Below are 16,821 nucleotides of genomic sequence, written 5' to 3'. Positions count from 1 at the left end.
AAACCAACCTTCCATATCATTAAAACAAATTAAAAACAGAGTTAAGATGCATGCAATGTTTTAAAAACACAGGAGGGAGAACTGAAGGAATGCTAAATGAAACAAAAAAGTCTGCACCCTCTGGCAGAAGATTTATTTATTTATTTATTTGATTTCTATACCACCCTTCCATATGGCTCAGAGCAGTTCACATACAACAACATGGAACAAATTAATATATAACATAAACAAATACAACAACAATCTAAATAGCACAATTTCAGTGATCTTATAAACAACAATATAACAGAAACAAGAACTTAGCTAAGGCCCTTAGAGAGGTCAGATTGGTTCAGGCCATGGAGGGGATGTCTGAAGGGGACTTGAGGTCAGTCTCAGGCAAATGCCTGGTGGAGGAGCTCCCTTTTGCAGTCCCTGTGGAATTGTGGGAGTTTGGGCAGGGCCGTGATATCTTCAGGGAGCTCCTTCCACCAGGTGGGGGCCAGGACAGAAAAAGCTCTAGCCCTCTTTGGGGCCAGGGATCCGCAGCCACTTGGAAGTAAGGTAAAGGTAAAGGTATCCCCTGTGCAAGCACCGAGTCATGTCTGACCCTTGGGGTGACGCCCTCTAGCGTTTTCTTGGCAGACTCAATACGGGGTGGTTTGCCAGTGCCTTCCCCAGTCATTACCGTTTACCCCCCAGCAAGCTGGGTACTCATTTTACCGACCTCGGAAGGATGGAAGGCTGAGTCAACCTTGAGCTGGCTGCTGGGATTGAACTCCCAGCCTTATGGGCAAAGCTGTCAGACGGCTGCCTTACCACTCTGCGCCACAAGAGGCTCATCCACTTGGAAGTGGTGGAGTGTAAAGCTCTTTGAGGGGTATAGGCGGAGAGACAGTCTCTCAGGTACACTGGGACCAGACTGCGTATGGCCTTGAAGGTAAGAACCAAAACCTTAAGCCTGATCCAGAATTCAATTGGGAGCCAGTTGAGTTGTTGAATTATAGGCCGGATGTGAGATCTCCACGGTGTATTGGTGGGAATCCTGGCTGCTGTGTTCCGCACCAATTGCAGTTTCCGGATCAAGGATAAAGGTAGGCCTGTGTAGAGTTGCAGAAGTCCAATCTAGAGGTGACCATTGTATGGATCACTTTGGCTAGGTGCTCTGGTGCCAAGTAGGGCGCTAGTAGCTTGGCTTTGCGTAGATGGCAACAGAAGGGAACAGACAAATCTTTCTAGGGAGAGAGTACTAGAGCTTTGGTGCCACGGCCAAGAAGGCCTTCTCCTGGGTTTCTACCTGCTCAATCTCAGAAGGTAGAGGCGTCTGAAGCAGGGCATCTGCAGATGATCCAGCAGGCTCATAAGGGAGTAGGCTGTCCTGCAGGTACATTGGTCCCAGACTGGACAGGACTTTAAAGGTCAAAAGCAGCACCTTGAATTGTGCCCAGAAACGATCTGGGAGCCAGTGTAGATGTGCCAAGCCTGGAGTGATATGGTCCCTGTGACTGTTTTGTTCTGTACCAATTGATTTCTGAACACTTCTCAGAGGCAGCCCCACACAGAGCACAAACTAGATGTAACTGGGTATGCACAGTGGCCAAGTCTTTTCTGCCCAGAAAAGCCCACAGCTGGCTAACCAGTCAAAGCCAGTAAAAGGCACTTGTGGCCACAGCTGCCACCCACTTATCCAGCAGTAGGCCCGTGTCCAAAAACAGCCTAGACTACAGATCTATTTCTTCAAGGAGAGTATTTAAAAATTTGTTTGTATACACATGAAAGCATACAGACATTGAGTTGTAAGAAAACCTCAACTGATAGTAGCTGCCATAATTTTGCAGAAATGTAATGCATTTGTACAGAAAGGAGGGGATGCTTTTTCTCCTGGCTATTCCCTTTATACAAGCCCAGGCACTTTAACCTGTACTCTCCCTTGTAACAATGATGGTGCTTGAGAGCTGGTGACTACATATAGACGCAATAAGAGAGATTCTGGCTGGACTGCAACAGGGAACATAAATAATTTTTGAAAAGTGAACAAAATTTGTCATAGTGATGTTATTTATTTATTTATTTAACTTTTATACCACTCACGGCTGCTTACAAGATAAAAATTGCAATAAAACCCATAGTTAAAGCCATTAAAACCAATCCACACTATCAACGTTATCAATGTTAGGCAACAGGCGAGCACTAACTAACCCCACTAACCCCCCCCCCCAACCGCCCCACGTTAGCCAAGGGACATTAGGTTGCTAATATGGGAGTGAGGCAATCAGATCACTCAGATGAACCCAGGGAGCCCAGATCTAATGTCGGGACCACCCGCACTGGCCTCAACCATATGCCTGGCGGAAGAGCTCCGTCTTGCAGGCCCTGCGGAAAACTGTTAACTCCGGCAGGGCCCTTAGCTTAGGGCCCGGGTCGAGGCCAGGCGAACATCCCGAGGGCCTGGAACCACCAGTAGGTTTGCACCCACAGAGCAAAGGGCCCTGTGGGGGGCATAAGCAACCAAGCGGCCCCTTAGGTAGGCAGGACCCAGGCCGCATGTAGCTTTAAAGGTTAAAACCAAAACCTTGAACTTGATCCAGAAACAAATTGCCAACCAGTGCAGATGTTGGAGTACCGGCTGAATGTGGGCCCTCCACGGTGTTCTAGTGAGGACCCTAGCAGCCGCATTCTGTACCAATTGTAACATCCAGGTCAAAGACAAGGGCAGGCCCTCATAGAGCGAGTTACAGTAGTCTAGTCTGGAGGTGACCATTGCATGGATCACTGTGGCTAAGTGATCTGGGGACGGTTAAGGCGCTAGTAGTTTGGCTTGGCAAAGATGGAAAAATGCCGTCCGGGCTACTTTCGTTACCTGAGCCTCCATGGAAAGGGACGTATCAAAGGTCATGCCCAAATTCCTGGCGGTGCGGGTGTTAATTGCACTCCGTCCAGGCATGGGACACACGCTTCCTGATCCGGCTCTCTTCTACCCAGCCACAGGACCTCCATCTTGGAGGGGTTGAGTTGCAGGTGACTCTGCCTGAGCCATCCAGCCACTGCTTCCAAACAGCTGGCAAATGTATTCGGGGGGGGGGGCGGAGTCCAGCCGGCCATCCATTAGGAAGTAGAGCTGGGTGTCATCCGCATATTGGTGACATCCCAGCCCATAGCCCCGGACCAGCTGGGCTAGAGGGCCCATATAGATGTCGAAAGGTGTGGGGGAGAGTATCGTCCCCTGCGGAACCCCACATGGGAGCTTGCAGGGTTCCGATAATTCATCCCCCACTGCAACCCTCTGCATTCGGTTCCGGAGAAAGGAGACCAGCCATTGTAGTCCCTCTTATTCCTGTTCCGGCGAGGCGGTGTGCTAATATCTCTTGGTCAACCACATCAAATGCGGCTGACAGATCTAAGAGCACAAGTATGGTGGAACCACCTCAGTCCAGCTGGCGCCGGATATCATCTGTCAGGGCGACCAGCGCGGTCTCCACCCCGTGGCCAGGTTGGAAGCCAGACTGGTATGGGCCAAGGGCCGAAGTTTCCTCTACCAACCTCTACCTCAATTATAAAAAATACTGAGGTCTTATGACTTCTGTAGAAGGTCTGGTAAGTGTATTCAGCATTTTAACCTAGCACCCCAAGGATCTTTAGTCAAGATCCAGTCCTGTGGTTTTTACAACATGACTCTGTACAAGTGAAGGCCTTTACATAAAGCCAGTGCCTCATATAACCCTGCCCAATTTCTAAAAACCCTTTGCAGGCATCAGGAAATGTGCTGGTGGGTGTTATGGTGGTCGTAGGCACCATATTGGAGTTCCCTGCTTCAGTAGCCAATAAATCTCAAACTGATTATGCTGTTAATTGATTTGTACAATGGATTTTATTTTCAGGTTAGATCACTGTAAAAATATTCAGTTATCCAGAGATTTTTTAAATTAAGAAATACTAAATTTCTGGAAGGGGCTTGAGCCAGTCTTCAGCTACAAGCTCTTGGGTTTGTGCCACTGGAAACAGTAGAGACTGCTCTGGGTTGCTGCCTCCGCCCCTCATCTGGGGGACGGATGGAAACTTTTCCTCTCCTTGGGGAATTGGGATGCTCATGAAAACAGCAACTTTTTTGGTCGCGTTTGGGGAGGTTTGCTGGATCGTGTGTGGGAAAGAGCGAGGCGGCTCGGGGGCTCGAGTGATTAAGCGAGGCAACCTGTCCCGCCACTTCCCTGGCCGAGGCTCTTCCCCCCCCCACTCCCACTGTTGTCCCGCCCCCCCCCAAAAAGAAAACCTTCCTTGATGGGCCCCCAAAGAATCCCCGCTCCCTTTGGCCCCAGCGGCAAACCTTCAGGACGCAACTTCCCCCAGCTGGCTCGCAAACGGGGGGGGGGGGAGTGTGTGTGGGCGCGCGTGCAAAGGGAGGGGATCCGTTTCGGGGGACTCCCCCCCCCCCGAAATGCCACGGCGGGAGGGGAAGGCTGCGGAATTCGGCGCCGCGGCGCTCCTCTCGTCCCTTCGCACACTCCGCCCGCGGCCCGTCTCTGCGGGGGCCGAGGGGTGAAAAGTGGGGTGTGGGCAGGGGAGGGAGGGGGGAGAGAAAGCGCGGGAGCTGCTCGGCGAGGGAGGGAGGGAGGGAGGGAGCGTGGGAGCCGAGGCGAGCCGGGCCGGGCGGGCTGGGTGCGGACCCCGCCCCCGGGCAGCGGGGTCGCCCCGCCCCGCTCTCACTCGGAGAAGTTTCCCAGGGTCCGGGAGCGAGCAGCAGGAGGAGGCGCCGGCGCGCTTTCGGGTGTCTGGCTGGCGCTCGCGCTCGGCCCCTTCCATGGATCTATAGGGTGGCCGGCGGACTGGGGGGCATGGGCTTGGCGTCCCGGCTCGGGGGCCCGTGGCGGGCATGGCTGGGCTGCAGCCTTGTGGGCATGGCGCTGCTGGCGCGGCTGGCGCTCGGAGCAGGTAGGGCGCTTGGGGAATGCCGCCGGGGTGGGGTGGGACCCCCAGGATTTCGGGGGAGGGCCCGGCGAGAGTCCTCCCCGGCCCGGGCGGCTCGGAGACGGGCCGTGGCCTCTCCATTTCCTCTTTACAAACTTTGGCAAACTTCGCGGAGGCGCTGCTGTCCCGCGCCGAGGCTCTCGGCGGTGCTTTGAGCCCTCCCCCCCCCCCCGCCGGGGCAGTGGCGACTCGGAGGGTCTTTTTCCTTGGGTCGTGTCGGCTCCTTCCCTGCCCTTGTTCTCCCCCCTCCCCCGCCCTTGAGAAGGAGGGGAGGGAAAAGGCTTGCGAAGCCAGAGTCCGACCACAAAGAAAATAAATGATCATTGTTTAATTCCGGATTGGGGGGAGGAGGCAGCGATCGGGCTGCGGCGGCGAGGGTGGGGTGGGGTGGGGTGGGGGGATAGTAAATCACCGGCACTGATTTGAGCTTCGGGAGAAACAATCTTAACACTTTTTATTTACTTGGAGCAAACTTTCTTCGCCAACCAGTTCCAGCTTCCCAGCCCGGCGCCGTCGGAAAACCCGGCGAGTGGATTTCGGAAGGATCTGGCTTCGCTTTTGCCTTTCTTCTCTGTCTTTGCTCCTTGGAAGCTAAATGAAATCTTTTCACTCGGTCTCGCTAGGGGGAGAGGAAAAAAAGAAGCACGGCTTTCTGTAAGACCTTGTTGTCCTTTGCAGACTGTGCGGTGTGGTTGTACTGCAGTGCCAGTTGTGCTGATCTATAAGCATTTGGCGTGTTTAAAAACGTGTTGGATTGTGCACCCTGTGCATGGTGTGTGCTGTACAGGCCAGGCACTCCTCAAATGTGTAACTATGTCAGGTGTGCTGGTCTGTGTCTGCGTGAGAGGGGGCACATAGTAGTTTAGGTTTTCCCCCACGGACCGCTATGAAATGCCATCCCTGCTTGCATTGACATTGAATTTGATAGTGCTTTTGTTGGGCATTGTGTGAACAGAGAGGGGTGGATGATTTGGACAGATGTAGCAGCAGCTGTTGGCCCTCTCCCCCCCTCCTTCACATTCTGCTAGGTGGACAAACTTGTATTGTTACCAAAAGCGGCTCCCATGAAGCTGTCCAAGTGCCATTCAAGCCGAGGCTCCAGCACTGGGGTTTCTAAACCAGGCCTGCCCAATTCAGACGCAAAGGCAGTAGCTTAACTCTGAGTTGCCGATCCTTGCCTGTGAAACAAGAAAAGCATCTTGAAGCTCTGCTAGGGAGTGCACCGCTTAGCAACTGGGCCAGCCGGTTCCCAGGCTCTGGAGAGTCAGAGTGGCTCAGTCTACTATGAAACATGCTTCCCCCACACAGCTGGCTCTCCCCATTTGTGCGCTGGGAATTAAGTTAGATGCAAGCAGGAGATAAGATGATTTAATTGGGTGTCATGCAGCGACTTGCTTGGCCCAATAAAACGTGCAGCAGTGTGCCAGGGATGAGATAATTGCCACAAAAGGTAAATAGAACGTAGAGCTATTATTCGGCATGGGTTTCACTCTCCCATGAAGCCACCTGACTGGTTTAATGAAGCTGGCCTTGCTTCTTATGCCATTCCCATGCAGTTGGTTCTGTAGTACAGGGGTAGTCAACCTGTGGTCCTCCAGATGTCCATGGACTACAATGCCCATGAGCCCCTGCCAGCATTTGTTGGCAGGGGCTTATGGGGATTGTAGTCCATGGACATCTGGAGGACCACAGGTTGACTGCCCCTGCTGTAGTACATGGGAATGTGCAGCTAGTCCCCATGCGTGAGGCTGGGATGCTGTGAATTGGATGCCCGGAGAATATGAATCCCCTCCTCCCCTCCCCACCAGCTTGCAGCTTGGCTGGACATAGACAGGGCATTGTTCTTGGTTGAGTAATTCCACCACAGTCCTGTTGAAGCCTTGGCGGTCTTGCACTAGATGGGCTTGAAGCTGTGGCGTTTAGCTACACGGGGCACTTTGAGCACAACCAAAGTATTCAGGAATAGTGCTAAATGATTAGCGACATGTTCCTTAAACATTCTGGAACAGCAGCTTTGAGAGCCTTGAGGATTTAGGGAGCGAGGGAAAGGAGGCTGTGTCTAGCTCTGTTTCTTGAGCTTGAGGTGGCAGGATGAGGTTCTGGTTGGCATGAGTGTGTGTGTGTGTGTGGGGTCATACAAAGGTTGGAAGCCTCTTTAGTAGGAAGGGCACTGCACAGGAGGGTCCTATGAAGCTTTGGGGCTAGACTGGGTAACCCTCATCCAGATTAATGTCTGCAAACCAGACATTTTGTCTCTTTGAGGGCTGTTCATTCTTTTCTGCCTGGCTGCACTGATAAAAATGTGATGACCTGGAGTAAAGTCTTCCCTCTGAGGGCTGGTTTACATGATCAGATATATCAGATTCTGCCCCCCCCCCCCAGTTACAGTTGGCCTTGACTATTTGGCAATGTGCATTGCACGCTTATGCCACGCATGCGTGCTCAGTTACGATATGCATGTTTGATGTAAGGTCCTGTGTATAAATGCATAGGAATGTTGTACTATGCAAAATGTCCTCAGTTATGTCATTGTCTTTTCCCTCAAAAATAGGTGCAATTTTTCCATAAAGAACTTCAAATCCAGTGCTTAAAAATAATCAGTCAATATTCTGTTGTTTGTTTGGAGGGAGCAAGAACTCTAATTTTAGCATTTAAAAATGTGTGGCTTTGATGTGAAAAATATATTCCCTGGCTATGCAGTTGACTAATTGAGTTACAGCAGCATATAGGATTGCATTGGTGAAACTGATTCTTTGAATTTAATTTGCTCATTGAGACAAACCAGATCCAACTTGGCTCCATTCAAATCTGGGGCTGGGAAAGGAATTGTCTTCTATACCTTCCATATGAAATTTTCCCCTTGATCCGTTGGCTCTTGGGATGACATCCAAGAGTAAAAATCTGAGAATTTTGTTCCTCCTGGAACCAATAAAATGTCAACCCGACTCATAAAGTAGGGCTTGGTGCTTGGTGCTAGCGTTGGAGGTTTCGCTTTGTGTTCCTTTCAGCCTTGTGAAGGGAGGACTTGTGATTCTTCATAGATGCTGAGCCCGTTTCTGACCAAGCAGTAGTGGAATAAGTCTGATCCTCCTCATCTCCTTGCTGCTTTTTCCTGGACCTAGTGAAGTTTCCCTCTCCACCTTACAGATTCTGTTAGCTGCAGCAGCCTGTTCTCAGAGCTGAGAGTTGTTGAGATACAGCAGCTGCCTCCCTGCTTGCAACTCCTCCAGATGCAATAGCGGGCCAGCCGGCTGGCCATTCAATTCTCTACCCCTTTCTTCTGCCCACATTGCTAGCCAGTTAACAAAGGCACTGCAAAGGCAGCTGGAGAGAGCTCAGAGCCTCTTCACGGTCTTATTGCAAGCAGCCACTTTGAGAGCCTATCCCTGCCCCCCCCCCTATATATCCACATTTTTTATCATCCTGGATTGAATATACTTGTGACAAAAAGCAGGCTGGTGGTCCCATTAAAGATCCCTACAAACAAACGCAAACAATTTTTTTGAAAGCATGAGCAAGAGGCGTGGTGAAATCAGGAATGACATGTGCTATGGAGCTTCACTTGCATGTTCAGGCATGGTAATCAAGTCAGAATGGACTAATAATAAGTTAAACATTGGTCATGGACTTCGAACTACAGTAAGCCCTCACCCTTGCATTGGCCTAAAAGATGGCAGATATCTTTGGGAATGTTCATAAAGTTGCTGAGAAGGGCATCTTGTTGTCCTCAACGCTTGGGCAGTCACCCTTGAGACTTGCATCACTGGCTCCCTTTCCTAGCCTGAATCGTACTTGCACTATAGAAGGGTAGCACCTTTAGCTGAAGGTTGGCACTACAGTCCCCTCCAGTGCTTTCTAATCAGACTCTGTAAATCCCATGAATGTCTGGTGTGTGTGTGTGTGTGTTGGTGGTGGTAGTGAAAAGCACCAGCATGTCACAGGAGACATGGCAACCCTGCACAATTTTCAAGACAAGGGATATTCAGAGGTGGTTTGCCATTGCACCCTTCCAGATAGTAGCCAGGGCTGACCTTGCTTAGCTTCTGAGATCTGATGAGATTGAGTTAGTCTGGGTCACCCAGGTCAGGGAATATGTATGGATATGTGTGTATTTGCTGTCAACTTGTTTACATTTCTGGACTGCATCTTCTTGCAACAATAATGTATTCTTCAATCTCCCACGCCTTCCTTCCTTCCTTGTTTTTTCCTCTCAGTGAAATTTCTGTTGGGGTTACAATCTACCATACTTCTTGATGACTTTTGACATGAGATTTTTAGATATCCAACACATGTCAATTCTAGAATATAATTGGTTTCTAAGAAGAAGGTATACTCTGTTTCGTTTGGGTGACATGTTCTCCAAGCATCTTCCAAGTCCAATATTGCTTACTCAGTACCTTTTGATTCTCTTTTTTTAACTTTAAGACAAGTCATTAGAGCTGCAAAGACAGGTCTAAACATTTTGTAAGGCTGGACAAAGCCTAATGAAATGTCAAAAGCCAATTAAGAGTTAACAGAACTTCCACTGGTCAGGGATTGCAGGGTTTATCTTTGTATTATTGCTTACCCCTTCCCATTACTAGCAAAGGATAGTCCTAGACAGAGTTCCACCCTTCTAAGCCCATTGACTTTAATTGATTTAGAAGGGTGTAACTCTGCTTAGGAGTGTACTGTAATGATAACAAATGTATGTAAATCTGCATAATTTGCATAAGTTGCACAGGTTTTTTTAATTTTCCGAGTTTAAAATTTAATATATGCTGGCATAGAGCTTTGATTTTTTTAAAAGTATATGCAGCCTGCTGGAAGGACCTCAGCCACACCCTTTGAGGTAGCCAAGATATGTGGGTGGCACACATGTCCTGTGTGGTCTGTGTTAAAGGAAGGTGGGAATTGTGGAAGGTTTTCCCATGAGACTCTCATGTTGGGGTGGTTGTTTTGGAGGAATGATCCTGTAGGTCTTGGCGTCTTTTGGCAAGGTGCTGGTGAACATTCAGTGCAGATATTATTGCTGTAGGGCAAAACAGTTTTCAAACGGTTCTACCTTGAAGGTCATCATTCTATATTGTCTTACTTGCATAGGAAAACCCCCTCCCCCATCCATTTGGGAACCAGGGCAAGCCACAAATAATTCTGCAGTGTGTTCTGAAGGATGTATGCTTTGTTCACCCAAGACCTGTTGAGTTTCATTGCTACTGAGAACCCATTACTCAGCTGCCATGTGCCTTTGGAGGTGTGCAAGCTGTCTTTTATGAAAGTTTATATGTGTTATGCACCATTACTGATCACCTCACTGCCAATTTTCATTGGTGGTCTTCTATTCAAATACTAACTGGGGCCTTCTGAGATCTGATGAGATGAGGCTAGCCTGGGCTATCCAAGTCAAGGCTATGAATGTACTGTAGAAACATAAAATGGATACTGGTTACTGAATTAATACCCTTTGATTCTTTAAAAACTTTAAAACAACAGTGATTAGAGTTACAAAGATAGGTTTACAAATTTGTGGGGCTGAAATTTTCAGTGGCTTTATGGGCCCAGGGATTTGTTGTTCCTGGGGAAGTTGTCTCTCCTCCTATTGGCATTAACTCTTTATAAGAATTTAGAGTAATTGTGACTCTCCATTCTAGTTTCTTGGCCAGGATGTGGTTATAGGTTGTGTCCCTTAGGGTAAAGAAGTTTAAGTTTATTTATTTTTCAATTTATATCCTACCACTCCCGGCAGGTCACAAATAACCCCCCAATAAAAAAACAAACAAAATTATCCTATTAAAACACCCCTGTGGTGGCAACAATTCAAAAATCCCATAGCGCTAGCTATCCTCTGGTATCAGGGGGGCCCCCAAGTGCTGGCTCATCACCCACAGCTATGTTCTGCTGGTGGGGACTCTACCAGTTTCTAGTTCTTCTTTTCCTCATCTGCCCAGGGGGGTGTCAGATCTTTCTGGTCTGGCCTCAACTGTAGACCCGGCAGAAGAGCTCCATCTTACAGGCCCTACAGAATGATGGAAGCTCCCGCAGGGCCCTCAGCTCATCCGGGAGCTCATTCCACCAGGTTGGGGCCAGGACCGAAAAAGCCCTGGCCCTGCTCGAGGCCAACCAAACTTCCCTGGGACCCGGAATCACCAGCAAGTTATGTGAACATGAACCCTTCAGAAGACAGAATTTTGTTTTTATTTCCTCTTCATCTTTGTTGGTCTTAAAGGTGCTACTGGACTCTGATTTTATTGTCCAATCTTTCATGTCACCTTTATTTGCCTGAAGACTAATATCTAACCAAGTACACTGTGCTGGAAAGAGAAGGTCACACATCCACTGACCTTCACTGGGTGACCTTGAGCCAGCTACACTCTCTCTGTCAAAGCTACCTCAGAAGGTTTTTGTGAATGTAAAATGGAGCCCAAGAGAACCATTTTATACTGCTCTGAACTACTTGTAGGAAGAGGTTGGATAGATAGATGACAGTTCTTCCTCTTGCTGAGGTGAGGGTACTGGCTTGAAATGGAATCTCTCAATAGCTGTTCATGAACTTTCTCAAATTGGATATCTGTGGTAGAGGGGAGTATTCTTTCTTCAGAAGAGGTGGGCCAAGTGTAGGGTTGTAATGTAAGAAGCCTGGATCCATCTACTGGCCACACCTGGAGGTGAACACAAATCTGAGAGTTCTGGTTCATGGACAGCCAAGCAAAGGCCTGAGAAACAGATCCAACCCCCAAAGCTGTTTTAGCTTTCGCTGCTACCTTTCCACCTATTAAATGTATTTTAGCAGACTTTGCTCAAGTCTTTTTTGGGGGAAAAAAGCATAGGACTGCATATGTCACAGAAGTATTGTTGTATTGATATCAGTACAAAAAATGGATTGCTGCCCGTGCGCCTTTTGCAGGAAATACCATGTTCCTTAGCATGTTCTTCATGTCTGTGAATCCCTTAACCCTTAATCATTGTAGAGGCTTTCCATCTTTGATGGATTATTCCAGCTTCCAGCTAGTGTCTGTAACAGCATGGCTCTGCAGTTTACAAAAATTGACCAAAATTGATGGTATTGAACAGGAAGAACTCCAGAGCCAGGTTAGGTTGCAGATGAAAATGTGTTGACACAAATCTGGAAACTGAGCCATTTGGCTGGCATCTTAAGTTGCAAAAAAAAAGAACGTGCCAAACCCTGAAGTATGTCAAGAATATTGTTGAATAACTCACGAGCTTCACCAGGAACATCTTAAAAGGAACGCATTTCACACAATGACTGTATCCACAATGACGTGTAGATGTAGCCTATATATTTAGTGTTATCTCAAATACTCTAATCTGCTTTCTACATTTTTTATATTTTTCATAGACAAATAAAAGAAAAAATATAACAATACCAACACAACTATTATATTGTGATGATTATTTTTCAAAAGTAATTGCGTTGGTATTGTCAGATTTTTTTTCTTGTTAGTCTAATAATTTGTTTTAAATACTCCAATCTGTTGACATTGACATGGACACTATGCTGGACATGACAGTGCTGGACCAATGTAATTGGGTTCTGCTTAGGAGAAAGACTCTTGCTTCATCCATCCTGTCCTGTTTTTTACTTGTGTTTTGATCAGTCAAGCATTGTGTTGACCTACTAGATTGAGAGGTGTTCACCCAGTCAGTAAGCATACAGAGTGGCCCTTCTCTGCAGCTGCTGGCCTCCAGGTCATAAGGGCAGCTTTACTCTAAGTTGGGCAAGAGTTTGGCATGGCAGATATTGCAGTGTGTTGTCAAGGTTCCTGTTCATAAGCACAGGGACATGCATTGTTTAGGCCAGGGTTTTGTGAAATCCTGGGGCTTCGTGACAGAGTTATTGGATATGGCCATATTTGGTCATATCCCTTCACAAAATAGCCAATGATGGGCCTGGTGGGGGTGGGAAGGGGAGGGGCTCTGACTGTACAAATCCTTGCTGGCTGAGGCTTCTTGCACAGGGTAGTCCAGAGAAGTAAATACTCTCATTTTAACTTAATTGCAGAGGAGGGGGAGTGAGACAGTGGCATAGGTCTGCTCTGGTCCTGTTTCTGGCCTGGGCATGGGGGCTATGGAGTAGCCTAGGCCTGCCCTGGCCCTGTTTCTGCAGGCTCCCTTTGGTGAAGAAGAACAAACTGGTAGCCAACCCAGAGTGCAGCTAAGTTTCTGTTCCCAAATCTTCTGAAAATTTTTATGTGTTGTCACTTCATGTGCTGTGGGGATGTCCTGGTGATGTCACAACTGGTGGGAGTGTCTGGATGATGTCTCTTCTGGTGATGTGACTTCCAGGTCTGTGGCAGGGAGGTGTGACATCACTTTTTTGCTTTCTCAAAGCCTGAAGACTGTTTCAGGGGTTTCTCAATGGTAACAAGGTTGAGAAAGGCTGACATAGGCACTGAGGAGTTGTGATTGGTTGTATCTCTTGAGTATGTGTTTGCCATGTGTCTTCAAAGGCATATGAGTCTCCTTCAACTGTTATGGTGTTCCCTGAGGGTAGAAGTTCATGCTGTCTGTAATTCTGATTCTTTTCCCCAAAGCTTTTATTAATATTTTTTTACAATGCAAGTGGCCTAGACTAGTACAGGGCTATTAAGAGTTTCCCCCCCCTGCACATTGTTTGCTGCCCAAATTCCACAATTTGCTTCCACTCCTGACTGGAGAAACTTATGGACATCTATGAGTTTTTTCTTATTATGGATAAAAGGAGCTTAAGGTTCTCATTTTTGGGAGAAAAAATGGCACATGAGAGGCAAGCTAAACTGCGCCATCCTTTCTCTGTGCTATTTTTGCCCTTTGAACCACAGCCCCTGCATTGTGTGTGTATTTAATTGGGGGGGGGAGAGGACCCCCAAACTACATGTGCAGTTCTACTCTTGAGTGTAAACCCAGGAAACGCCTGCCACATAAAAGCATGGAAAAATGTGTGGCGTCTTGATACATATGTAAGAAATTGTTCAAATATGGGTAAGTGGGACACACATTTGTTCAGCAGACAAGGATTCGTGTGAAATTGCTTAGATTTAAATCTGTCTGCTAACGATTTTGCTGTACAAAAATGTACGCATAAAGAACTGCTAACCTGCTTGTTCTATTTAGAAACTACTTACAATGTTCAGAGCTGCATGGTCTGAATGACAGAATTATCGGTGTCTGCCAGAGGATCTTTTAATGACTAGAGATTGCTACAGATTACTTTTTGAAAGTGAAGTTTGGATGCAAGTACTATGATCATGATGGCTACAATGAAACTGTACTAGCTGCTACTGGCATTACATGTACCCACTGCATCAAACTGGGAAACTGTAAATCCTGACTGATGTCAATGGGTTTAGAAGGGCATAACTGTTTGGGATTGTACTGTGAGCGTTCTGGTATAATGGCAGTGGGAGTAAGAAAAAGAAAAGTAATCCGCTTTGCCATTGGTATTGCCAACACTGGAAGTGCCAATCCATCTTTCTCTGGAGAGCTAATCCTGAACCCACTTTATACAATGTATTGCTGCAGACTTGTTTCTAGGACTACAAATACCCAACTAGTAGAATGAATTTTCAGAAGCAGTTCAGATACCAGTGACTAGCCAACAAAGCTGTAAGCAATTGGCAAGAGCACAATGAACTAAAAAAAGAAGTTGCGTTGCTTTTGATCTTGTAGTTTTTGTCAAAATACAATATTCAGAGTGAAACTGAATTCTTTCCAAATGTTGTGTGAATACAAACTGGGAATTCATATGAGGCAGCTCTAAATTAAAGAAGAGTGACACTATAGTTAAGGAAACAGAATTGTAACGAATTGATGGTTTTAACTATGCTTGTATTGGATTTTATATGTTGCTAAACCCCACTCCCCAGCCTGCTCACGGAGAGGAATGGTCTACAAATCAATAAATAAGTCATTGAGTCAGGGAAAAGCTTTCTCAACTGCCAAAGAAGTGCTTACAATGCTTCAGACTACAAGTTTGCATTTAGTAGATGTCTTGATTTTTAAAGAGAGAGAAACAATATTTGATTTACTCCCCCCCCCTTTAAGATAAAGTATTACACAGTGAACCAATATGTTACAAATGATCCAGTGAATGCAGAAAGTCAGGTCTTCATTGCAGCATCTGATATCTTTATCTTTAGTAGAGTGATCTTCCCGTCACATGATAGCAGATAACTATGAATTCTTGTCCTCCGGCCACTGACCACTATAAACGCTACTCCGCCCTTCCTCCCAGTGGTTAAGACTTCAGTAGGCACTTCCAGGCCTAAAAGTGAGATGTTTTCTGCTTTAAACAATGTCTTTGAGGAGGTTAAGGCTACTTGAATGGGGCAGATCAGTACTTGTGGTTGATAAGGGATAGATTAAGATAGTGGTGGTGGAATCAGAAGCTGGTCATTTGATGTCTGGCCTATCCTTGCAAAGAATATGGGAATTAAGTGGCCAAAGCAATGAGGGCCAGGGGTCCCCTATTGCCAGTGCCTTGATATGTGACTCTTGCTACTTCTTATTCCTGGTTGCCTTGATCTGGGTGGCTAGGCTAACCCTTCAGATATCCAATGCTAAGCAGGATTGGCCCTGGTTAGTATTTGGATGAAAGACCATCAAGAAAGTCAAGGTTGCTATGCAGAAGCAGGCAGTGGCAAACAACCTCTGAATGTCTGTTGCCTTCAAAAACACATGGGTTTGCTATATGTTGGTTGTGACTTGATGGCAACTTTAAACAAATCCTGATTACAATTTAAAATGCATTAAAGCAACACATGCCAAAACATAACAACATTTAACATATTAAAACAAAATTTGGGACAACCAAATTGCTAATTGCTAATGCTGATCGATGAAGGAAATTTTGTGTGAGGTTTTGCCCTTCTTTTAGCAAGGCAGAAAATCATAAGCTTGAGGGGGTCTTCTGCCATGTTGTGCAATAGGAGAAGTGTAAACTAGGGTTTCCAGCTTCCCGGTGAAATTTCAGCTGATCTCCAAAGATGAGTTCCCTTGCAGGAGCTTCTGAAGACAGACTCTATGGGCATTATACTCTTGCTAAACTCCATCCGCAAACTCTGCCCTCTGTAGCCATTACCCTAAAATCTCCAGGAATTTCCCGAGATGGAGTTGACAACCCTGAGTACACAAGTCTGATTGGGAATATTTCTTTGCATTGACTCATGTTGCACGTCTGTCTGACCTATATATGAAATGGAGGTCCGAAAGCAACTTTCCTTGGCTTTCTGCCCTCCTTTGGCTGTCTAGTTCGAGAGGGGTCTGCCTCTGTCCAGGTTGGAAGAAGAGAGCTGGAGCTGAGCACCACCCTGTGGAAGCAAGGCCACTCTCTTCGGGCGACTCTGCATGGATGCTGGAAGGCTTATATGTGGTGGAATGTTGGCTGCAGAGATGTTTGAGTGTGCAGGGATACGGTTTGCAGATTTTGTGAGTGCAAAGGGATATGGGAGTGCATTCCACTGGCTCAGACTTGGCTCTGCACACTGGAAAAGAGGAAATTGTGGGATTTTTGTTGAGTGTGTCAGGAATGTATTTGCTGGAGTCTTTTCTGGTTTTATGCATGTGTCTTCTGTCCAGACACTGATCTGGAGAACTCATCCCTTCCCATGCAGCCAGCTGGGAGATCTTGGGCTACTCACTGTTATTATTATTTTTATTATTATTCGATTTATTTCCCGCCACTTCCAAAGCTGGCTCGTGGTGAGTTACAAAGTCCAATTAAAACCCCAATTTAAAGACATAAAATTCACAAACATGGTGGACCCCCCCCATCCCCACTACTGGAGGGGTAAGGAAGGAAGTCAAAAAAGTAAATGGACTGCTCATACCCCGGGGGGGGGGGCAACGATCTTCCTCGCTGATCCCTGCCTCAACCGTAGACCTGGTGGAAGAGCTCAGTTTTGC

General features: G+C 47.1%; 1 protein-coding gene across 1 annotated transcript in view; it reads left to right on the top strand.

Moving 5' to 3' along the window:
- Positions 1–4,671: 4,671 nt before the first annotated feature.
- The window catches only part of NOTCH3 (notch receptor 3), a 76,673-nt gene continuing 64,523 nt past the window's right edge, over positions 4,672–16,821 (top strand). The window contains exon 1 of the mRNA XM_077327410.1: positions 4,672–4,905. Within this exon, the coding sequence (XP_077183525.1) occupies positions 4,809–4,905 (97 nt within the window). The 5' untranslated portion in view covers positions 4,672–4,808. The remainder of the gene's footprint in view (positions 4,906–16,821) is intronic.

Source organism: Paroedura picta, chromosome 3, assembly GCF_049243985.1.
Source record: "Paroedura picta isolate Pp20150507F chromosome 3, Ppicta_v3.0, whole genome shotgun sequence".
Classification (NCBI taxonomy): Eukaryota; Metazoa; Chordata; class Lepidosauria; order Squamata; family Gekkonidae; genus Paroedura; species Paroedura picta.
Note: the sequence above shows the minus strand (reverse complement) of the source record. Positions and strands in the feature narration are given on the sequence as shown.